General features: G+C 37.9%; 1 protein-coding gene across 1 annotated transcript; it reads right to left on the bottom strand.

Annotated features, from left to right (window-relative positions):
• Window positions 1-8867: 8867 nt before the first annotated feature.
• Window positions 8868-13451, bottom strand: anapc10 (anaphase promoting complex subunit 10). The gene is made up of 5 exons (XM_079850063.1): window positions 13320-13451; window positions 12644-12763; window positions 12463-12553; window positions 10941-11061; window positions 8868-9243 (listed from the first exon to the last, which is right to left on the bottom strand). Exons 2-5 carry the CDS (start codon window positions 12756-12758, stop codon window positions 9013-9015), a joined length of 558 nt encoding a protein of 185 aa, XP_079706189.1. The 5' UTR covers window positions 12759-12763; window positions 13320-13451; the 3' UTR covers window positions 8868-9012.
• Window positions 13452-13472: the final 21 nt, after the last annotated feature.

Here is a 13472-nt window from a genome sequence, read left to right as displayed (position 1 = left end):
GTTGGTTGTTGCATTCTTCTAGCTCAGTTTTTTTAACTGAAATTCTTTTTGCTTAAATTGCTCTGCTGTATTATTATAACTTGAAAAACCTTGGATGAGAACAAGTTATTTTTACTTCTATGGTTTGAACTGCTTACAAGGTAATTAGCCTGTGTAATATCCACTCATACAGGACTGCCCTGTTGAGATTGGATAATCTGAAGTTTTATAACCTGTAACTTTTTGATGATTTGCTACAAATATTAATCCTTGTGTAACCAGTATTTTATCTTTTGTTTAAATAATTTTTTATTTCATAAATACAAACACTGTTAAGTTTTACTTCAGCTTACAAAGACAGTTCTATTAGTGATAGAGCATTATAATAATTTTTGCAAGACCAAGGACAACGAAGGTTCCAGGAACGATTCTGCTGGAGGGTAAGCATGAATTTGATCCATATTTGCCAATGATTATTATTGTTTCACGAGAGTGTAGGGACTACACCTAGATTTACTGGTATAAATTAAACAAGCTAGTGAGGATTTAATCCTATTCTGACCTGACAGCAAAAGACTACCTAGCTACTTCGATACTAGAGGTTATTCAGGAGGATGAGATAAATACCAGATCTCACCACAATGTGTAACAAGATAAATATAGTTTGAGGTTTTTTTTAAGTTAATAAATCCTGCAGATCGCACTTCTTTTTGGCTGCACAAGGTGGCAGCAGAGCTAGAGAGAACTGCTGTGGGAAAGTCGTCTCACGGATTGATTTGTAGAGTGTTTTCCAGGGGCGGTTTCTTCATTAGGGCGATTGGGCGACGCACCACCAAAGTGTGAAAGGGACTTTTTCAATCACATTCACAATCTCATTCAACCACAGAGTTATGCTAGCCATCACTGTATGTTCTACCTCTGGATATAGTCCAATCATGTCACGTTCTGTGGAGTACCGCCTCTTTTTGGGCGATTTCACTCTGGCTGAGAATCGCCCAGAGTCTTCCCATAGACTTACATTCAAAGATTTTTTTTTTCGAACTGCAGGCACTGCAATGCATTCTCTATGGGTTCCGGGAGGGCTCGCACTAACGTGCTTACATCATCATACGTATCCTTAACTTGTGCAGCGATTGGTGGGAACAAACATACACTATTAAAATCTTTAAGATTAAGTGACAAATAATATTTGAATTTTTTTTATTTGAACAACAAGAAAAAATGAAACACTACTTTAATATCTTTATCAAATGTGATTAAAAAATAAAAATAAAAAAGAGAACGAGAGCGAAAGAGACTGTTGGGACATCTCGCGAGTTGAGGCCAGTTGAACTTGAACAACGTCACGGTGAACGCAGTTAATTCTATCATGTCATTAAAAGAAATACCATTCAGCCGTCGTAGTAATCAGGATAAATTGTCAATTAAAGAGTTAGGGCCACCAAGACCAAATTTAAAAATAAAACAAGTATCTACCAAGGGCGGGAAATCATATAATAGAGGATTCTCGAGGAACTGGTACGAGCGGATAAAATGGCTAGCAGGTTGCAAAGTAGCTAATGCTTTATTCTGCTACCCCTGCATTCTCTTCCATCCCAAAAACGGGACGGACATCGCATGGACAACTACAGGTGTCACCGATATGCATCATCTCTACGCTGGCCAGAGCAAGTAGCGTAAATAGTGAGTTATGTGATTTCAGTTGTTTCTTATTAAATTGAAATTGGAGTAAACGTTTTTGGAAATTCGCATCCTGGCTGGGCTTTGTTTGAATTGATTTTGACTTGCTGCTGAATTGTTGACACTCATATAGAAACAAACAAGGAGATTTATTGTAAGAGTCACTATTTTTCATTAATATTAAAGTAGTGAAGTTGCCTTTACATGCTTAAGCTGTTAATTTATCCATTGCATGGGTGGACCTTATCCTTATCAATCATCCAAACATTTGCCCCCCTCTGAGAGATTTTGCAGGAGCCACCACTGGTGTTTTCTGTTCATATATGCAGGCATTTTTTTGTTTTGTTTTGATTTACCCTATAATCTTTCCATGTGTGACATTATTCCATGTGCTTGTTGTGACTGTTAACATTTCACCTCGTTCAACCTTGTTGAAATATGTTTTGAATAGGTGGAGCTGTAACATCACTACATGACTTACCATTTTCTCTCCTGAGACAACCTACGATGCCAATACTGGTGAGACTGTGAGTGTAAAAGGGCACCTGTAGAATATGTCATCTACTTGTCTGAAAGAGACGTGTGCAGGAATACCTGAAGCATGGAAAAGAGACGCAGTGTCTCGTTCCCCTACCAAGGATCGCCCAGAGGCCGCCTTACTGACACGTAACGCAACCAATCACTGTTCGTTTTGTTCCGTGTCATGTTTAGGGGCGTGACAATATAAAGTTGATGTCCCTACAATAACAGACCGGTGTGCATCTAATAAATTATTCATTCAAGAACGTTGTGGAAGTTTACTCTAACAATGGAGCTGCAAACTACACATACTTTTGAAAATCCAGCGTTTAGTTGATCCTGGTAGTGTTCATTGTCACACACAACGGCTTACTTCTTCCACAAGGGGTTTTGGCGTCACGGCATTCATTTCCAGGCGGACCGATAAAGAATGCGACACACACGTCTCCCGGACATCCTGTAGAATTCAACCAATCAGATTGCGACTTCCAAGATTTTTGGACACATTTTGGACACAGAAGGACCACCTCTCGTCGAGGAGCATTCAAGTGGGACTTAAATATGCCATGGAGGGATATATAAAAGATTTTAAAATAAATATGGTAGGTAACAAGATTAATTTGGAAGCGAAGGTTTACAGATCACAATGCAAGCGAAAGAAGCGGCGTGTTATGGTCATCACGATTGCAGATGTCTGTTTTGAGCCATCGGGTTTTTTTTTTACTTACTGTACATGACGTGACAACTTAACGTTAGCTATTTAGGTTTGTACATTAGCATGGACTCAATAACTTTAATTGTAACTGAGAGTATGACAACCAGAAAATTAACATTTTCGTCTTCAATGGGATTGGGGTTGAATCCTTAGGGAACTAGGTTACTGCACTCACATCATTGATATTATAAATAAACCAGGCTTCAGTTGTATTGCGCAGATAATTGGTCCGTTCACGCAAATCTTATCACACTTTTGAAACGTGCTAGTGAATGTGCGCACATTATGGTGATTCAATACATGAGGGCTTAAAAGAAATCGCGAGCTTCCCACTCGTATTTACGACATTGTGGTGGCGTTCGTGTGCGTTAAACTTGAACGCACCATTTGTCACACTTCATTAACTCGTTTTCACATTTGACTAGCTTTAAATGGTCATGAAACCCTAAACTAAATTTTCTGAGATTTTAACAGAGGTATGCGTGTTAAACATCATTGAAGACAATGTTAGCATCTGTTAGATTTAATTGTAGGGGGAAACCGGTTAATATTTTAGCTATTATCATCTTCCAGGTTTAAAATCTACATTGTGGGCGTGTACATGTCACAGACTGTGACGTGGCAGAGCACTATAGTTCTTAGATGACGCATTGGTGTCTAATAATTATTCACAAGACTGAGTTTTCTTATCCTATGAGAAGACACTGTCTCTTAATTATTCATGACACCACGTGGTGATTTCCAATGACAGGAAATATCAAACTGTGAGATCACATAATAGATGAGAGAGGCATTCAAGGGTCGCGAAGGGTTAAGTGTATGTTTCTGTGGAGTAATAGTAAGGGTGTGTTGCATGGCTTTCCCCACGATGCTCCCAGGGCTAGATTCTGGCTGCGGGAGATTGGTTGGCTATCAACACTGTTTGTAACATACACCATTCTCGAGGAGTGACTGTGTTTTGTTGTTTAAAAACCAATGATCATGTTAGCTGATCTAAAATGCGAGATGGGCGCCGCAGTTCAGAGAATCGAATCTGTCGGATATACAACCAGGGGCGTGTCTAGAGGGGGGGCACGGGGTGGCACCGGCCCCCCCTGGAATATGATTGGCCCCCCCTGGTGCCCCCCCAACATCATTGGGCTAGATTTACTGTCAACATGACAATGCCCAACGCCATTGGATCAGAGCATTGTCAATCACTGCTTGATTTGCTGGTCCGCGTTTTTCAAACAGGAGTCAGGAAAGAGACACCTCGACATGTCACTGTTTATGGTATACACACTCAATTACAGTATATTATATTGTTAATTTCGTTGACGAAAAATGTTCGCCATTATTTTAGTCAACGACACTTTTTCACAGACGAACACGAGACGATAGCTATATCAAAAACAGTTTTAAATAACGACAACTATGACGAAAATGTATTGACATTTTTGTCAACGAATAAAAAATAGACGAAAATGTTAGGGAGGGACGATTGGGGAAGAGATCCAGTCAGAACTGATTTGCGTTTGTGGTAGATGCGCACATTTGAATTGTAACGTGCTGATCTACCCAGCGGCACACGAGTTGGAATGCGCTTGATGCTGCATGTCTCACAAATCGTTCAAAAATGTAAACGTCTGGGAGAAAGAGAAGGGCAGACATATGGACAGATCTGAATAAGAGTGACGACGCGAAAGAGAGCTTTATTCGGTATGTTTTTCTGTGCACACACACACACACACGCGACCCGAAGAGTGCAGCCCTGCACATAGACAGCTAATTGAGCTCTCTTTCGCGTCTGAATGGACAAATACACACAACATGTCCGTTTTTGAGAGTATTCACGTAAACACAGTCGGTTATGTCTTTACAGAACGTACAGTTGTGAGAATATCGGATGTGCATTAGCAGTGCAATTGGATCTGCACACTCGGTCTTAAAGTGACAGTGCGTAATAAACCTAATGCCTTCTGTACACTTAATATTGTTCAAACAACAAAATAAAAAGAGAAAAGCATTCACCGCTCTTTAATAATAGCTTTAATAAAGATTAATTATATTTAATTCATACAAATAAATATATCTGCTTGAAAGAATAAACAATGATGTATGTAAGTAAAGACTGCATAATCATTAATTGAAAAAAAAAAAAAGACTGTTCTACTTTAGGAGAAGTTTTTCCAGTTGAATTTTCTGATTTCCCATGGGCCCCCCCTCACTGGTTCTTGGTCCCCCCTGTGCCCCCCCATTTATAAAATCCTGGAATCGCCCCTGTATACAACACGTCAAATCATCCACTTCTCCCGAATTACATGTAAGCAAGTAGCCGCTGATGTTGGAGGAGAATAGAATAAAATTTTGTATAACACACAATGTGTATCTGATATGAATAAAACATGTCGTCAATTTATAATTGAAAGAAGTTATATAGCCTCTTCCATAGACGTGATTGTTTAACAAACTATAAATGCATTGTTTTGCTAGTACTTATGTTTATTTAAATATCTGAAACATAAAATAAATATTATGTGGATGAAAACACTGAATAGTTTGGTATATGACAGCGCTGAGCGCGTCTATCTCTGGCTCAGTGCCAGCCAACGCGCCAAACATCTTTGAATTTAGCAGCTGATCTGATGCACTGAACAATCTAATAATCACACGGGTGAGATCGCACGCGTCAGTTACTTTGGAAAGGACAAACAGTGTATTTCATTGGACTTTAATAATCTTGTATGTCCTCACGTTTTATCCCTGATTTTTATTGAGAGTCGGTATGGGCCACTGACAGATGACAGTTGCTCGCCCCCCTCTTCTTCTCCTGCCACGCCCCTTTAAGTTGCATTTTTCAAAAAGATTGTGAGGTAGACTTGAGCTGAAAGAGGGGGGTTTCATGACCCTAGTTTAAACCCACGTGCAATTTAACTCTGACTTGCTGTCTGTAGTGTACACGCAGACGCAGTCTATGCAAACACACTAATATTACACTTGCCGAGTTTGCAACACTTTTCTTCCATAACATCAATTTAATATTTGAAATATGACTCACCAAGGCAGGAAAATAATAATGCATGTTTAAACAAGGAAGTTCGCATTCGCTGCGCTTTGATGCTCCGTGGGTCTGCAATGAATCAGCCACTATTTCTAATTCTGCCTCGTCCCCTTCTCACTCCGACGACAGCTTCTCCAAGGTATCGCGTCCACTCAAAAATCCAATCCTTTCTTTATATTTAGTCACTTTTCTCTCTCAATCAATCGTTTAATGCGGATAGTTTCTGGAGATCCCTTCGTCTGACTCACACTCTCTTCATCTGATGCTCACGCTGAGTCGCTGACAGAGGCGCGGGCGCGACCTGAATGAGCTGCTGCTATTGGCTCATCGAAGTGTCAGTCACTGCAGAACAATCAGTGATTGGGTGATTCTTCTGTCCTTCTAAAACGCTTATTTTTCTTAAAGGGGGGGTACAATGGTGTTTCATGTATTCAGAGTTGTTTACAGTGTTAAAGAGATAGATTCTCATGCTAAACATGGGCAAAGTTTTAAAAAAATATTTTGGACGAATAACGGAGAATTTCTATGCTGAAAATCTTACTTCCGGGTTGGTACAAGTTTCGGCTGGTTTTTTTTAGATCGTGGATCTAATGACGTAGATCAGAGTGGAACTCCTTATATGAGCATTTCTCTCGGAAAAGCTCGCCCGCGAGCACGTCGACTAGAGGAGAGCGAGACCACGCACATCAACGCGCTTCAACAGGAAATCATCGGCAGCGCTGCATAGGATTTGTTCAAGAATGTCTCCAAAAAAGTGTGTATTTGGATGTGAGGGAAAGCTTACCGTGTTCAGTTTTCCAAAGAACCCAGTGTTACAGGAACAGTGGATGCAGCAACGGAGTGTAGGAAGTGCGGTTGTGTGTTCTGGTCGTTTCAGTGACGAATGTTTTATTAACAAGGCTCAGGTCGACGCTGGATTTGCAAATCGTTTGCTATTAAAACGTGGAGCGGTCCCAGTGATAAAAGACCCCAGTCATGTAAGTACAACTGGATCAGATTTCTGTCTTTTGCTGGAAATCAAGCACTACCGCTTGACTCTATAGCTCCGCCTCCAGGACCTCGGCTTTTTCCGGAGAGAATCGGAAAGCTGTATTTTTCTTTTCTAAATATAATAAAACTAAACACTTTTTTGAGATATTAAGGATGCACTACTACTCTATAGGTACTCAAGATTAACATGAGATTAGGTGAAACTGTGCATGTTATGTACCCTTTAAGGTTTTTTTTTTTTTTTTTTTTTTTTTTTACTCTTAACTCACATCTTTATTGTACGTTCAAGTCATGTCGTAAAGTCATGGCGCACATGAACGCCAACGCTTAGGATTTTCTTTAGGCCCCGATCTTTACGAGTTGGGGGCGTGTCAGTGAGAAACATGGCTGAATACCAGTATATTTTAGGAACCTTGCTGTATTTTTGTGTAATTAATTAAGAGAATGTACTCCGCCATCTTACTCTGACGAAAATGACTTGAATGCACATGATGTCGTAAACATGACTTCCACCTCGTAAACACGAATTTCCCAGGAGGACTTGAACGCTTTACTGGGAGCCTGGGTTACAGGGAACCTGGGTTACAGTTTCATTTCTGTCATGTTACAAAGACAGAATGGTGAGAAAGGCCAATAACATTGTATGTGATTACACATGCCCGTTGGCATCTCATTTTAAATTATTGCCATCTAGGCATCGTTTCTGCCCACCCCTTATGACCAAGAACAGATCCAAATTTTCTTTTGTACCACAAGCCATAAAAGCCTTAAATCAGTCAAAATAAGCTAGATCTCCAGTTGGCCTGGTTATATGCAGGGGTGTATAGTGTATTGCATTGTAATGTATTTGTTTGTGTCATATGGCTGATGTTTTGTCATGAAGTGCCTTGCGACTGCACCGCAAACCCAATTGCCCCAGGGGGACAATAAAGTTATCTACTACTACTTACAGAGAGCCTGGGTTACAGAGAGCCAGCAATCTAGCATACTGCCTAGCTGAGCTATGAGGACGAAGACCTTACCAAGACGACTCGGAGGCCTAAGTTTCCTGAGTCCTAAGTGATTCTGTGGCTGCAACTCTGCAATGCTTTGGCATTTTGACACCAAACAGTTTATGTCATTGTTACCTCACATTGACCACACTATATTGTAAAACAGCGCCACCTATTGATCAAAAGTGATAAGCAAGTTAATCATATTACAGTGAATGTATTTGTGATATATCTGCCATTTTGAATAAAATAATCTAAAACATATTTAATTACTTATTGCTGCAGTTTTTCTCAAGCTCCCAGCCATGCTTCCCTGTCATGTTGTTCCTTTTTGTGCTTGGCCCTGATAATTGCAGCTATATTTATTGATTAGGCCTGTATGCTAAGAGTGCATGTTTGAATGTTTAAATACAAATATTTATGTCTGTACTGTATTAAGCTCACAAACTTAAACAGTAACACTTTACAATAAGGTCTCATTTGTTGACACTAGTTAATGCATTAACTAACATGAAATAACAAGGAGCAATATGTACTCACAGCATTTATTAATCTTTGTTTATTCATGTTAGTTCACAGTGCATTAACTAATGTTAACAGATACAACTCTTGATCTTAAAAATCTAGGAGCAAATGTTGAGATTAACATTAAGATTAATAAATGCCATAGAGATAGTTCATTGTTAGATCATGTCAACTAATTAAGTAATGTTAACAAATGAAACCTTATTGTATAGGGTTACCACTTAAACACAGTGACCGATAAAAACCCATGCATGTCTCCGAAAAATTGAGTAAAAGCCAATCAGTCACACTGAAGCATGCAGAGATTTAGTGAGCAATCCGTGTGTTTCACAGTTTAATAAAACAAGCTAAACATGAGAGCGCTGTATCTCTCCAATTCATCCTGCTGTAAAAGAGCATCAAGAAACACAGGCTGCTTTCATTATTTCAAACAAACATTTATTTCCCGTAGATTTGCATGTGTACATAAACTGAACTTTGAACTCTTCTCTTTACAAAACACACCTCGGCACATTTTAAAACAACTGAAAACATTTAAATCTAGAACAGAGTCTTATGGGAAGGCACCTCGGTCACCTGATGGTGCGGTACATCATGAAGTCTACAGTGGTGCATCGTGGGAACTTGCCGATGGAGCTCTCCTCCACGGGTGTGTAGACTTTGATCTGCCGCATGTGTGTGTCTCGTCCGTTCTGGTGGTTTGCCAACACGGCGATCTGGATCATGAAGGTTCTGATGGGATTGTTTACTAGATCCAACAGAGGGATGTGAATCCAACCGCTGGGCTCCACCATCTCCAGCTGCTGCTCACACACACACACACACACACACACACACACACACACACACACGCGCTTGTGTTACAATCCAAGGGTTTATTCTGTGAAAATGCATATTATTCTGATTGTTTAGACATGGTTTTAAGCAAATAAATACATACATTTTTAGGCACGAAAGATTGATTTAGGTTATGAATAAGTTTATTATGCAACAACAACGAGACCACAGAGTGATTCTCACTTGCCTGAGAGAAAAAAAAAGTCAATTATACCGTTTAACATCATTACATACAAATAATGTACCAAAGAATTCCACAAACGACCAATCACAATCAAGTATTTGAGCTTATAGATTAAGGCTATAACATCAAGTCACCTTTATTTTTATAGTCCTTTACAATACAGAATGTTTCACAGCAGCTTCACAGTGATAAACAGAATCAATGATGCAAACTTAATTAAATATGAGACTAATTTAATTTCAGCAGTAAATCATCTGTGTAACTGTGTGAAGTTCATCTATAGAGTGCATTAGCGCTCGCCTACCTTTGCAGCGCCGTTGGTTCCCGAACTATTTTTCCCATTCATTTCTCCCATAGGGATTTCAAAAAAAGTCTTTGTTAATGCATTTAAGCCATGAACCAAGCCAACCAGCCTCGAGGAGAATCATAACATTACAAACTTTGATTTGAAGTGAAAAAGTTTTTGAAAATCTGACAAAAATACAAAGGTACAAGACTGTGAACATAAGTGCTGTAGTGAGGGAAAGAACTACAATCCCACAAAGCATTGCGAACAGCATAATGATGGAGAAATATAAATCTACTCATTAAAAACATGTTGATTATGTATATAAAACACTATATTTTAAGCTGTCATATTCAAATATGTTTTTTGAGAGCGTAGAGAATTCACAATGCTTCATTAGAGTGGCGCTAACGAGATCTTTTGGCATGTTCTGCTTGTTTCGTCTTTTCGATTGGTAGAATTTTCTGTACAGCGTTATGGGTAATGTAGTTTTTCCACAGTTTAACAGCTGAATTTTACAGTGAATTCTGCTTTTAAATACGATTATTTTTAAAACTAAATTGAAATAATGCAGTCTATGGAAGCTTGTTTCCGCCACAGAAAAAAAAAGGGTAATTGTGACTTTTTTTCTCACAATTGCAACCTATTTCTCATTATTGCGTGATGTAAAGTCGCAATTGTTTGTTATAAAGTCAGAATTTCATGATATCAAGTTGCAACTGTGAAAAATTACTTTTTTTTTCTCAGAATTGCATGTCTATATCTCGCAATTCTGACTTTATATCTCACAATTCTGAGAAAAGTTGAATTGTGAGATATAAACTTAAACTTGTTAATAAAATCAGAATTGTGAGTTTATATCTCGCAATTCTGACTTTATAACACAGAATTTCAACTTTATTTCACGCAATTCTGACTTTAAATCTCACGAATGTGAGATAAAAAGTCACAATTATCTTTTAAAATGTTTTATTCTGTGGCGGAAACAAGCTTCTATAGTAGCAAAATACTATTGATTAACAACCTCATAGCTCACAGCACGGCTGTCTTTTAAAGTCTATAAATTATCGTTAAAAATCGATTTCCCTGTGGAGAACTGAATGTGGTTTTTACTTCCGGAACCAACTACTGAAGAAAACAACGGTGTGGTTATTCAGCTGGAGTCGGTTCTGTCCGTGATCCGCGTCTCTTACCCGGATCTCCTGCAGGTTGTGGAAGTTGTTTCCCACTCGGACCGAGATCTTGCTGGGAGTGTAGCTTTCATCAGATTTATAATCGGCATAAATGCACAGCATCTTCACAGTGGTCTTCCTCCTAACATGACACAATCACAGCCTTTCAGTGTCTAGAACATTTAAGCAGTCACAAACACAAATATATATTAGAATATTCATCATAAAACATGAATGCGTACTTTAAAACATTCCAGTTTACTGTTTTCTAAACAGTATTCACTGATCTTTGGTCAGAATTATTTTAAGTGTCTGTCACTCTTTCCAATACAGACTTGTTTTAAATGATATTTAATGAACAAATCTGCAAAGCATTGAAATTTCAATCCAATATGATATATAATTTGAGCAGAGAACTAAAGTTACTAAAAATGTAAAGATTGTTTGATCTTTTTCTGTGTGGCTAGACATAATGCTTTTATTTGATATACAACAAAATTTAGAGATTAAATGATTACAGCATCTTTTGATGAGTGCATTTCCATAACCTTTACAGTTATATTATTACTGGATAAGGATTTTTCAAAACTTATTTCAATCACATTGTGCTCACAGACACAAACCAAGTAATCAGCTAAATATTTAGGATCTTAACTAGAAATATATTTACTAAATAAACCTACATGATTTTTCTTTGATCTATAATAATTAATTTTCCACTTTTCAAGTCCTTTAAATGAATAGATGGATAAAAAAATTATATATATATATATATATATATAATATATATATATATATATATATGTATATATATATGTGTGTGTGTGTGTGTGTGTGTTGATTGCTAATGAACATGAAGTTGAGAAACAACTCACTGCATGATGGAGCCTATAAATGGAGTTAGAAAGACCCTAAAAATCAGAATATCAGGGCAGAAATGCCCCTGTATAAGTTTTTATCTTCCTGAATTAATTGAACGAATTAATGAATTGACTCAATGACTTTAGACATTTACCGCCACCTACTGGCAGTTGTAGTTTCTTATTTAGAGTATCACTCCATTAAAAAAATGTCCATATTTAATAAAAAACCCATTAAAGATATAGTTCACCCATAAATTAAAATTCTGTCATCATTAAATTACCCTCGTGGCTGTTGTAGCCTGAAAGTTTGTGTAAAAAAATTCAATGTTGAATCAAATTAAATATTTATTTCTAAAGCTAATTTTTGTAATGTCTAGTGATGCTTTTCTCATTTAACACAATAAGGACTTTAAGTGATATTTTGGGGAAGATTTCGTAGCCAAATTTAATGTGCACTTAATTTGTGATTAATAAAATGAATTAATCCCCACATTGTGTAATTATAATTAGATCTGTGTGTTTAGTAACTGACTAGCATTTATGTCAACCAGTCAATCACACAAACACATTTATTAGCTGTAAACAATAGTTTTATAATGTCAGAATAATGGCAGATGAATCGACCCCCGATGCTGTGGATCAATCATACAGGGGCTGTTCGAGACTCATCGTGGCTCTACCTGAACTGAATGTTCACCAGATGTGGCTGAGAGCCATCGGACTGCCAGTACGTCTCCAGATTATCATCCCTCAACTGGTCGACTCCAAAGCCTTCACACAGAAAGAGAATGACACAATGAAAAACTAAACACAGGTGTGCGATGATCGAAAACAGAGAATAAATGACACACACACACACACCTGGCTTGCACGAGGACAGCGACCACACGGCTTGTGACCCGATCTCTCGGACGGTCCCGGTGCGCTCCAGCTGCTTCGGGTCGGCGCCTGGGGGGGTTTTGGTGGCGGTTGCCATGGTTACTGAGGAAAGAAAATGAGGACAGACAGATGGGATGGAATTAAAAAACACCCAGACAGCATAAAAACATTTATTAAATAATAATAATGCAATGTGCAGTAACCCAACCTAACAATAACCCTAAACAATCCAATGTGCAACTGCTTTACGTACACATTTTATTACTAATATTGACATTAATTAGTAGTTTTCACTTAAAAAAAAGAATAAAAATGCTCCATGTCCAAAAAACTAAAACGATGGCAATACAATGTTATTTTTTAGATAATTAAAAAAATATTCTTTCATATATATATATATATGTGTGTGTGTGTGTGTGTGTGTGTGTGTGTGTGTTCCAGAACATTATTTTAACTACATAGCATCTTATAATAATATGTAATATGTAATATCCAACTGTATGATATATTTATCATAGTGCCATGACAAAATATACGTAATAAACAAGTTTACAAAGTAAAAAAGATATTAGAATTTTACAACAACACACGGTTGTTTAATCAAAAATATCTACCTTTAATTGATGTAATACAACAAAACAAAGCCACAGTTACTCACCGGCACTCAAAAACACTCCCACAACTGTGTTTTCTTACATCTGTTTCCACAACTAACGCACGTTCTTAAAAAAAGGTAAAATATAATCGTAAACATCCATGCACTATTCGCATTTGCCCGGCATTGGCGCACTCTGACCACGTCACGGTTCTT

This window comes from Squalius cephalus (assembly GCF_949319135.1).
Source record: "Squalius cephalus genome assembly, chromosome: 18".
Lineage (NCBI taxonomy): Eukaryota > Metazoa > Chordata > Actinopteri > Cypriniformes > Leuciscidae > Squalius > Squalius cephalus.
Note: the sequence above shows the minus strand (reverse complement) of the source record. Positions and strands in the feature narration are given on the sequence as shown.

Coding starts and splice junctions, on each gene's coding strand:
- anapc10 (XM_079850063.1), bottom strand. CDS start 12,758: ATGGCAACCGCCACCAAAACCCCCCCAGGCGCCGACCCGAAGCAGCTG. Junction 12,554..12,643: donor GCTGTCCTCGTGCAAGCCAG/GTGTGTGTGTGT, acceptor TTCTGTGTGAAG/GCTTTGGAGTCGACCAGTTG. Junction 11,062..12,462: donor CTGGTGAACATTCAGTTCAG/GTAGAGCCACGA, acceptor GTGTCATGTTAG/GAGGAAGACCACTGTGAAGA.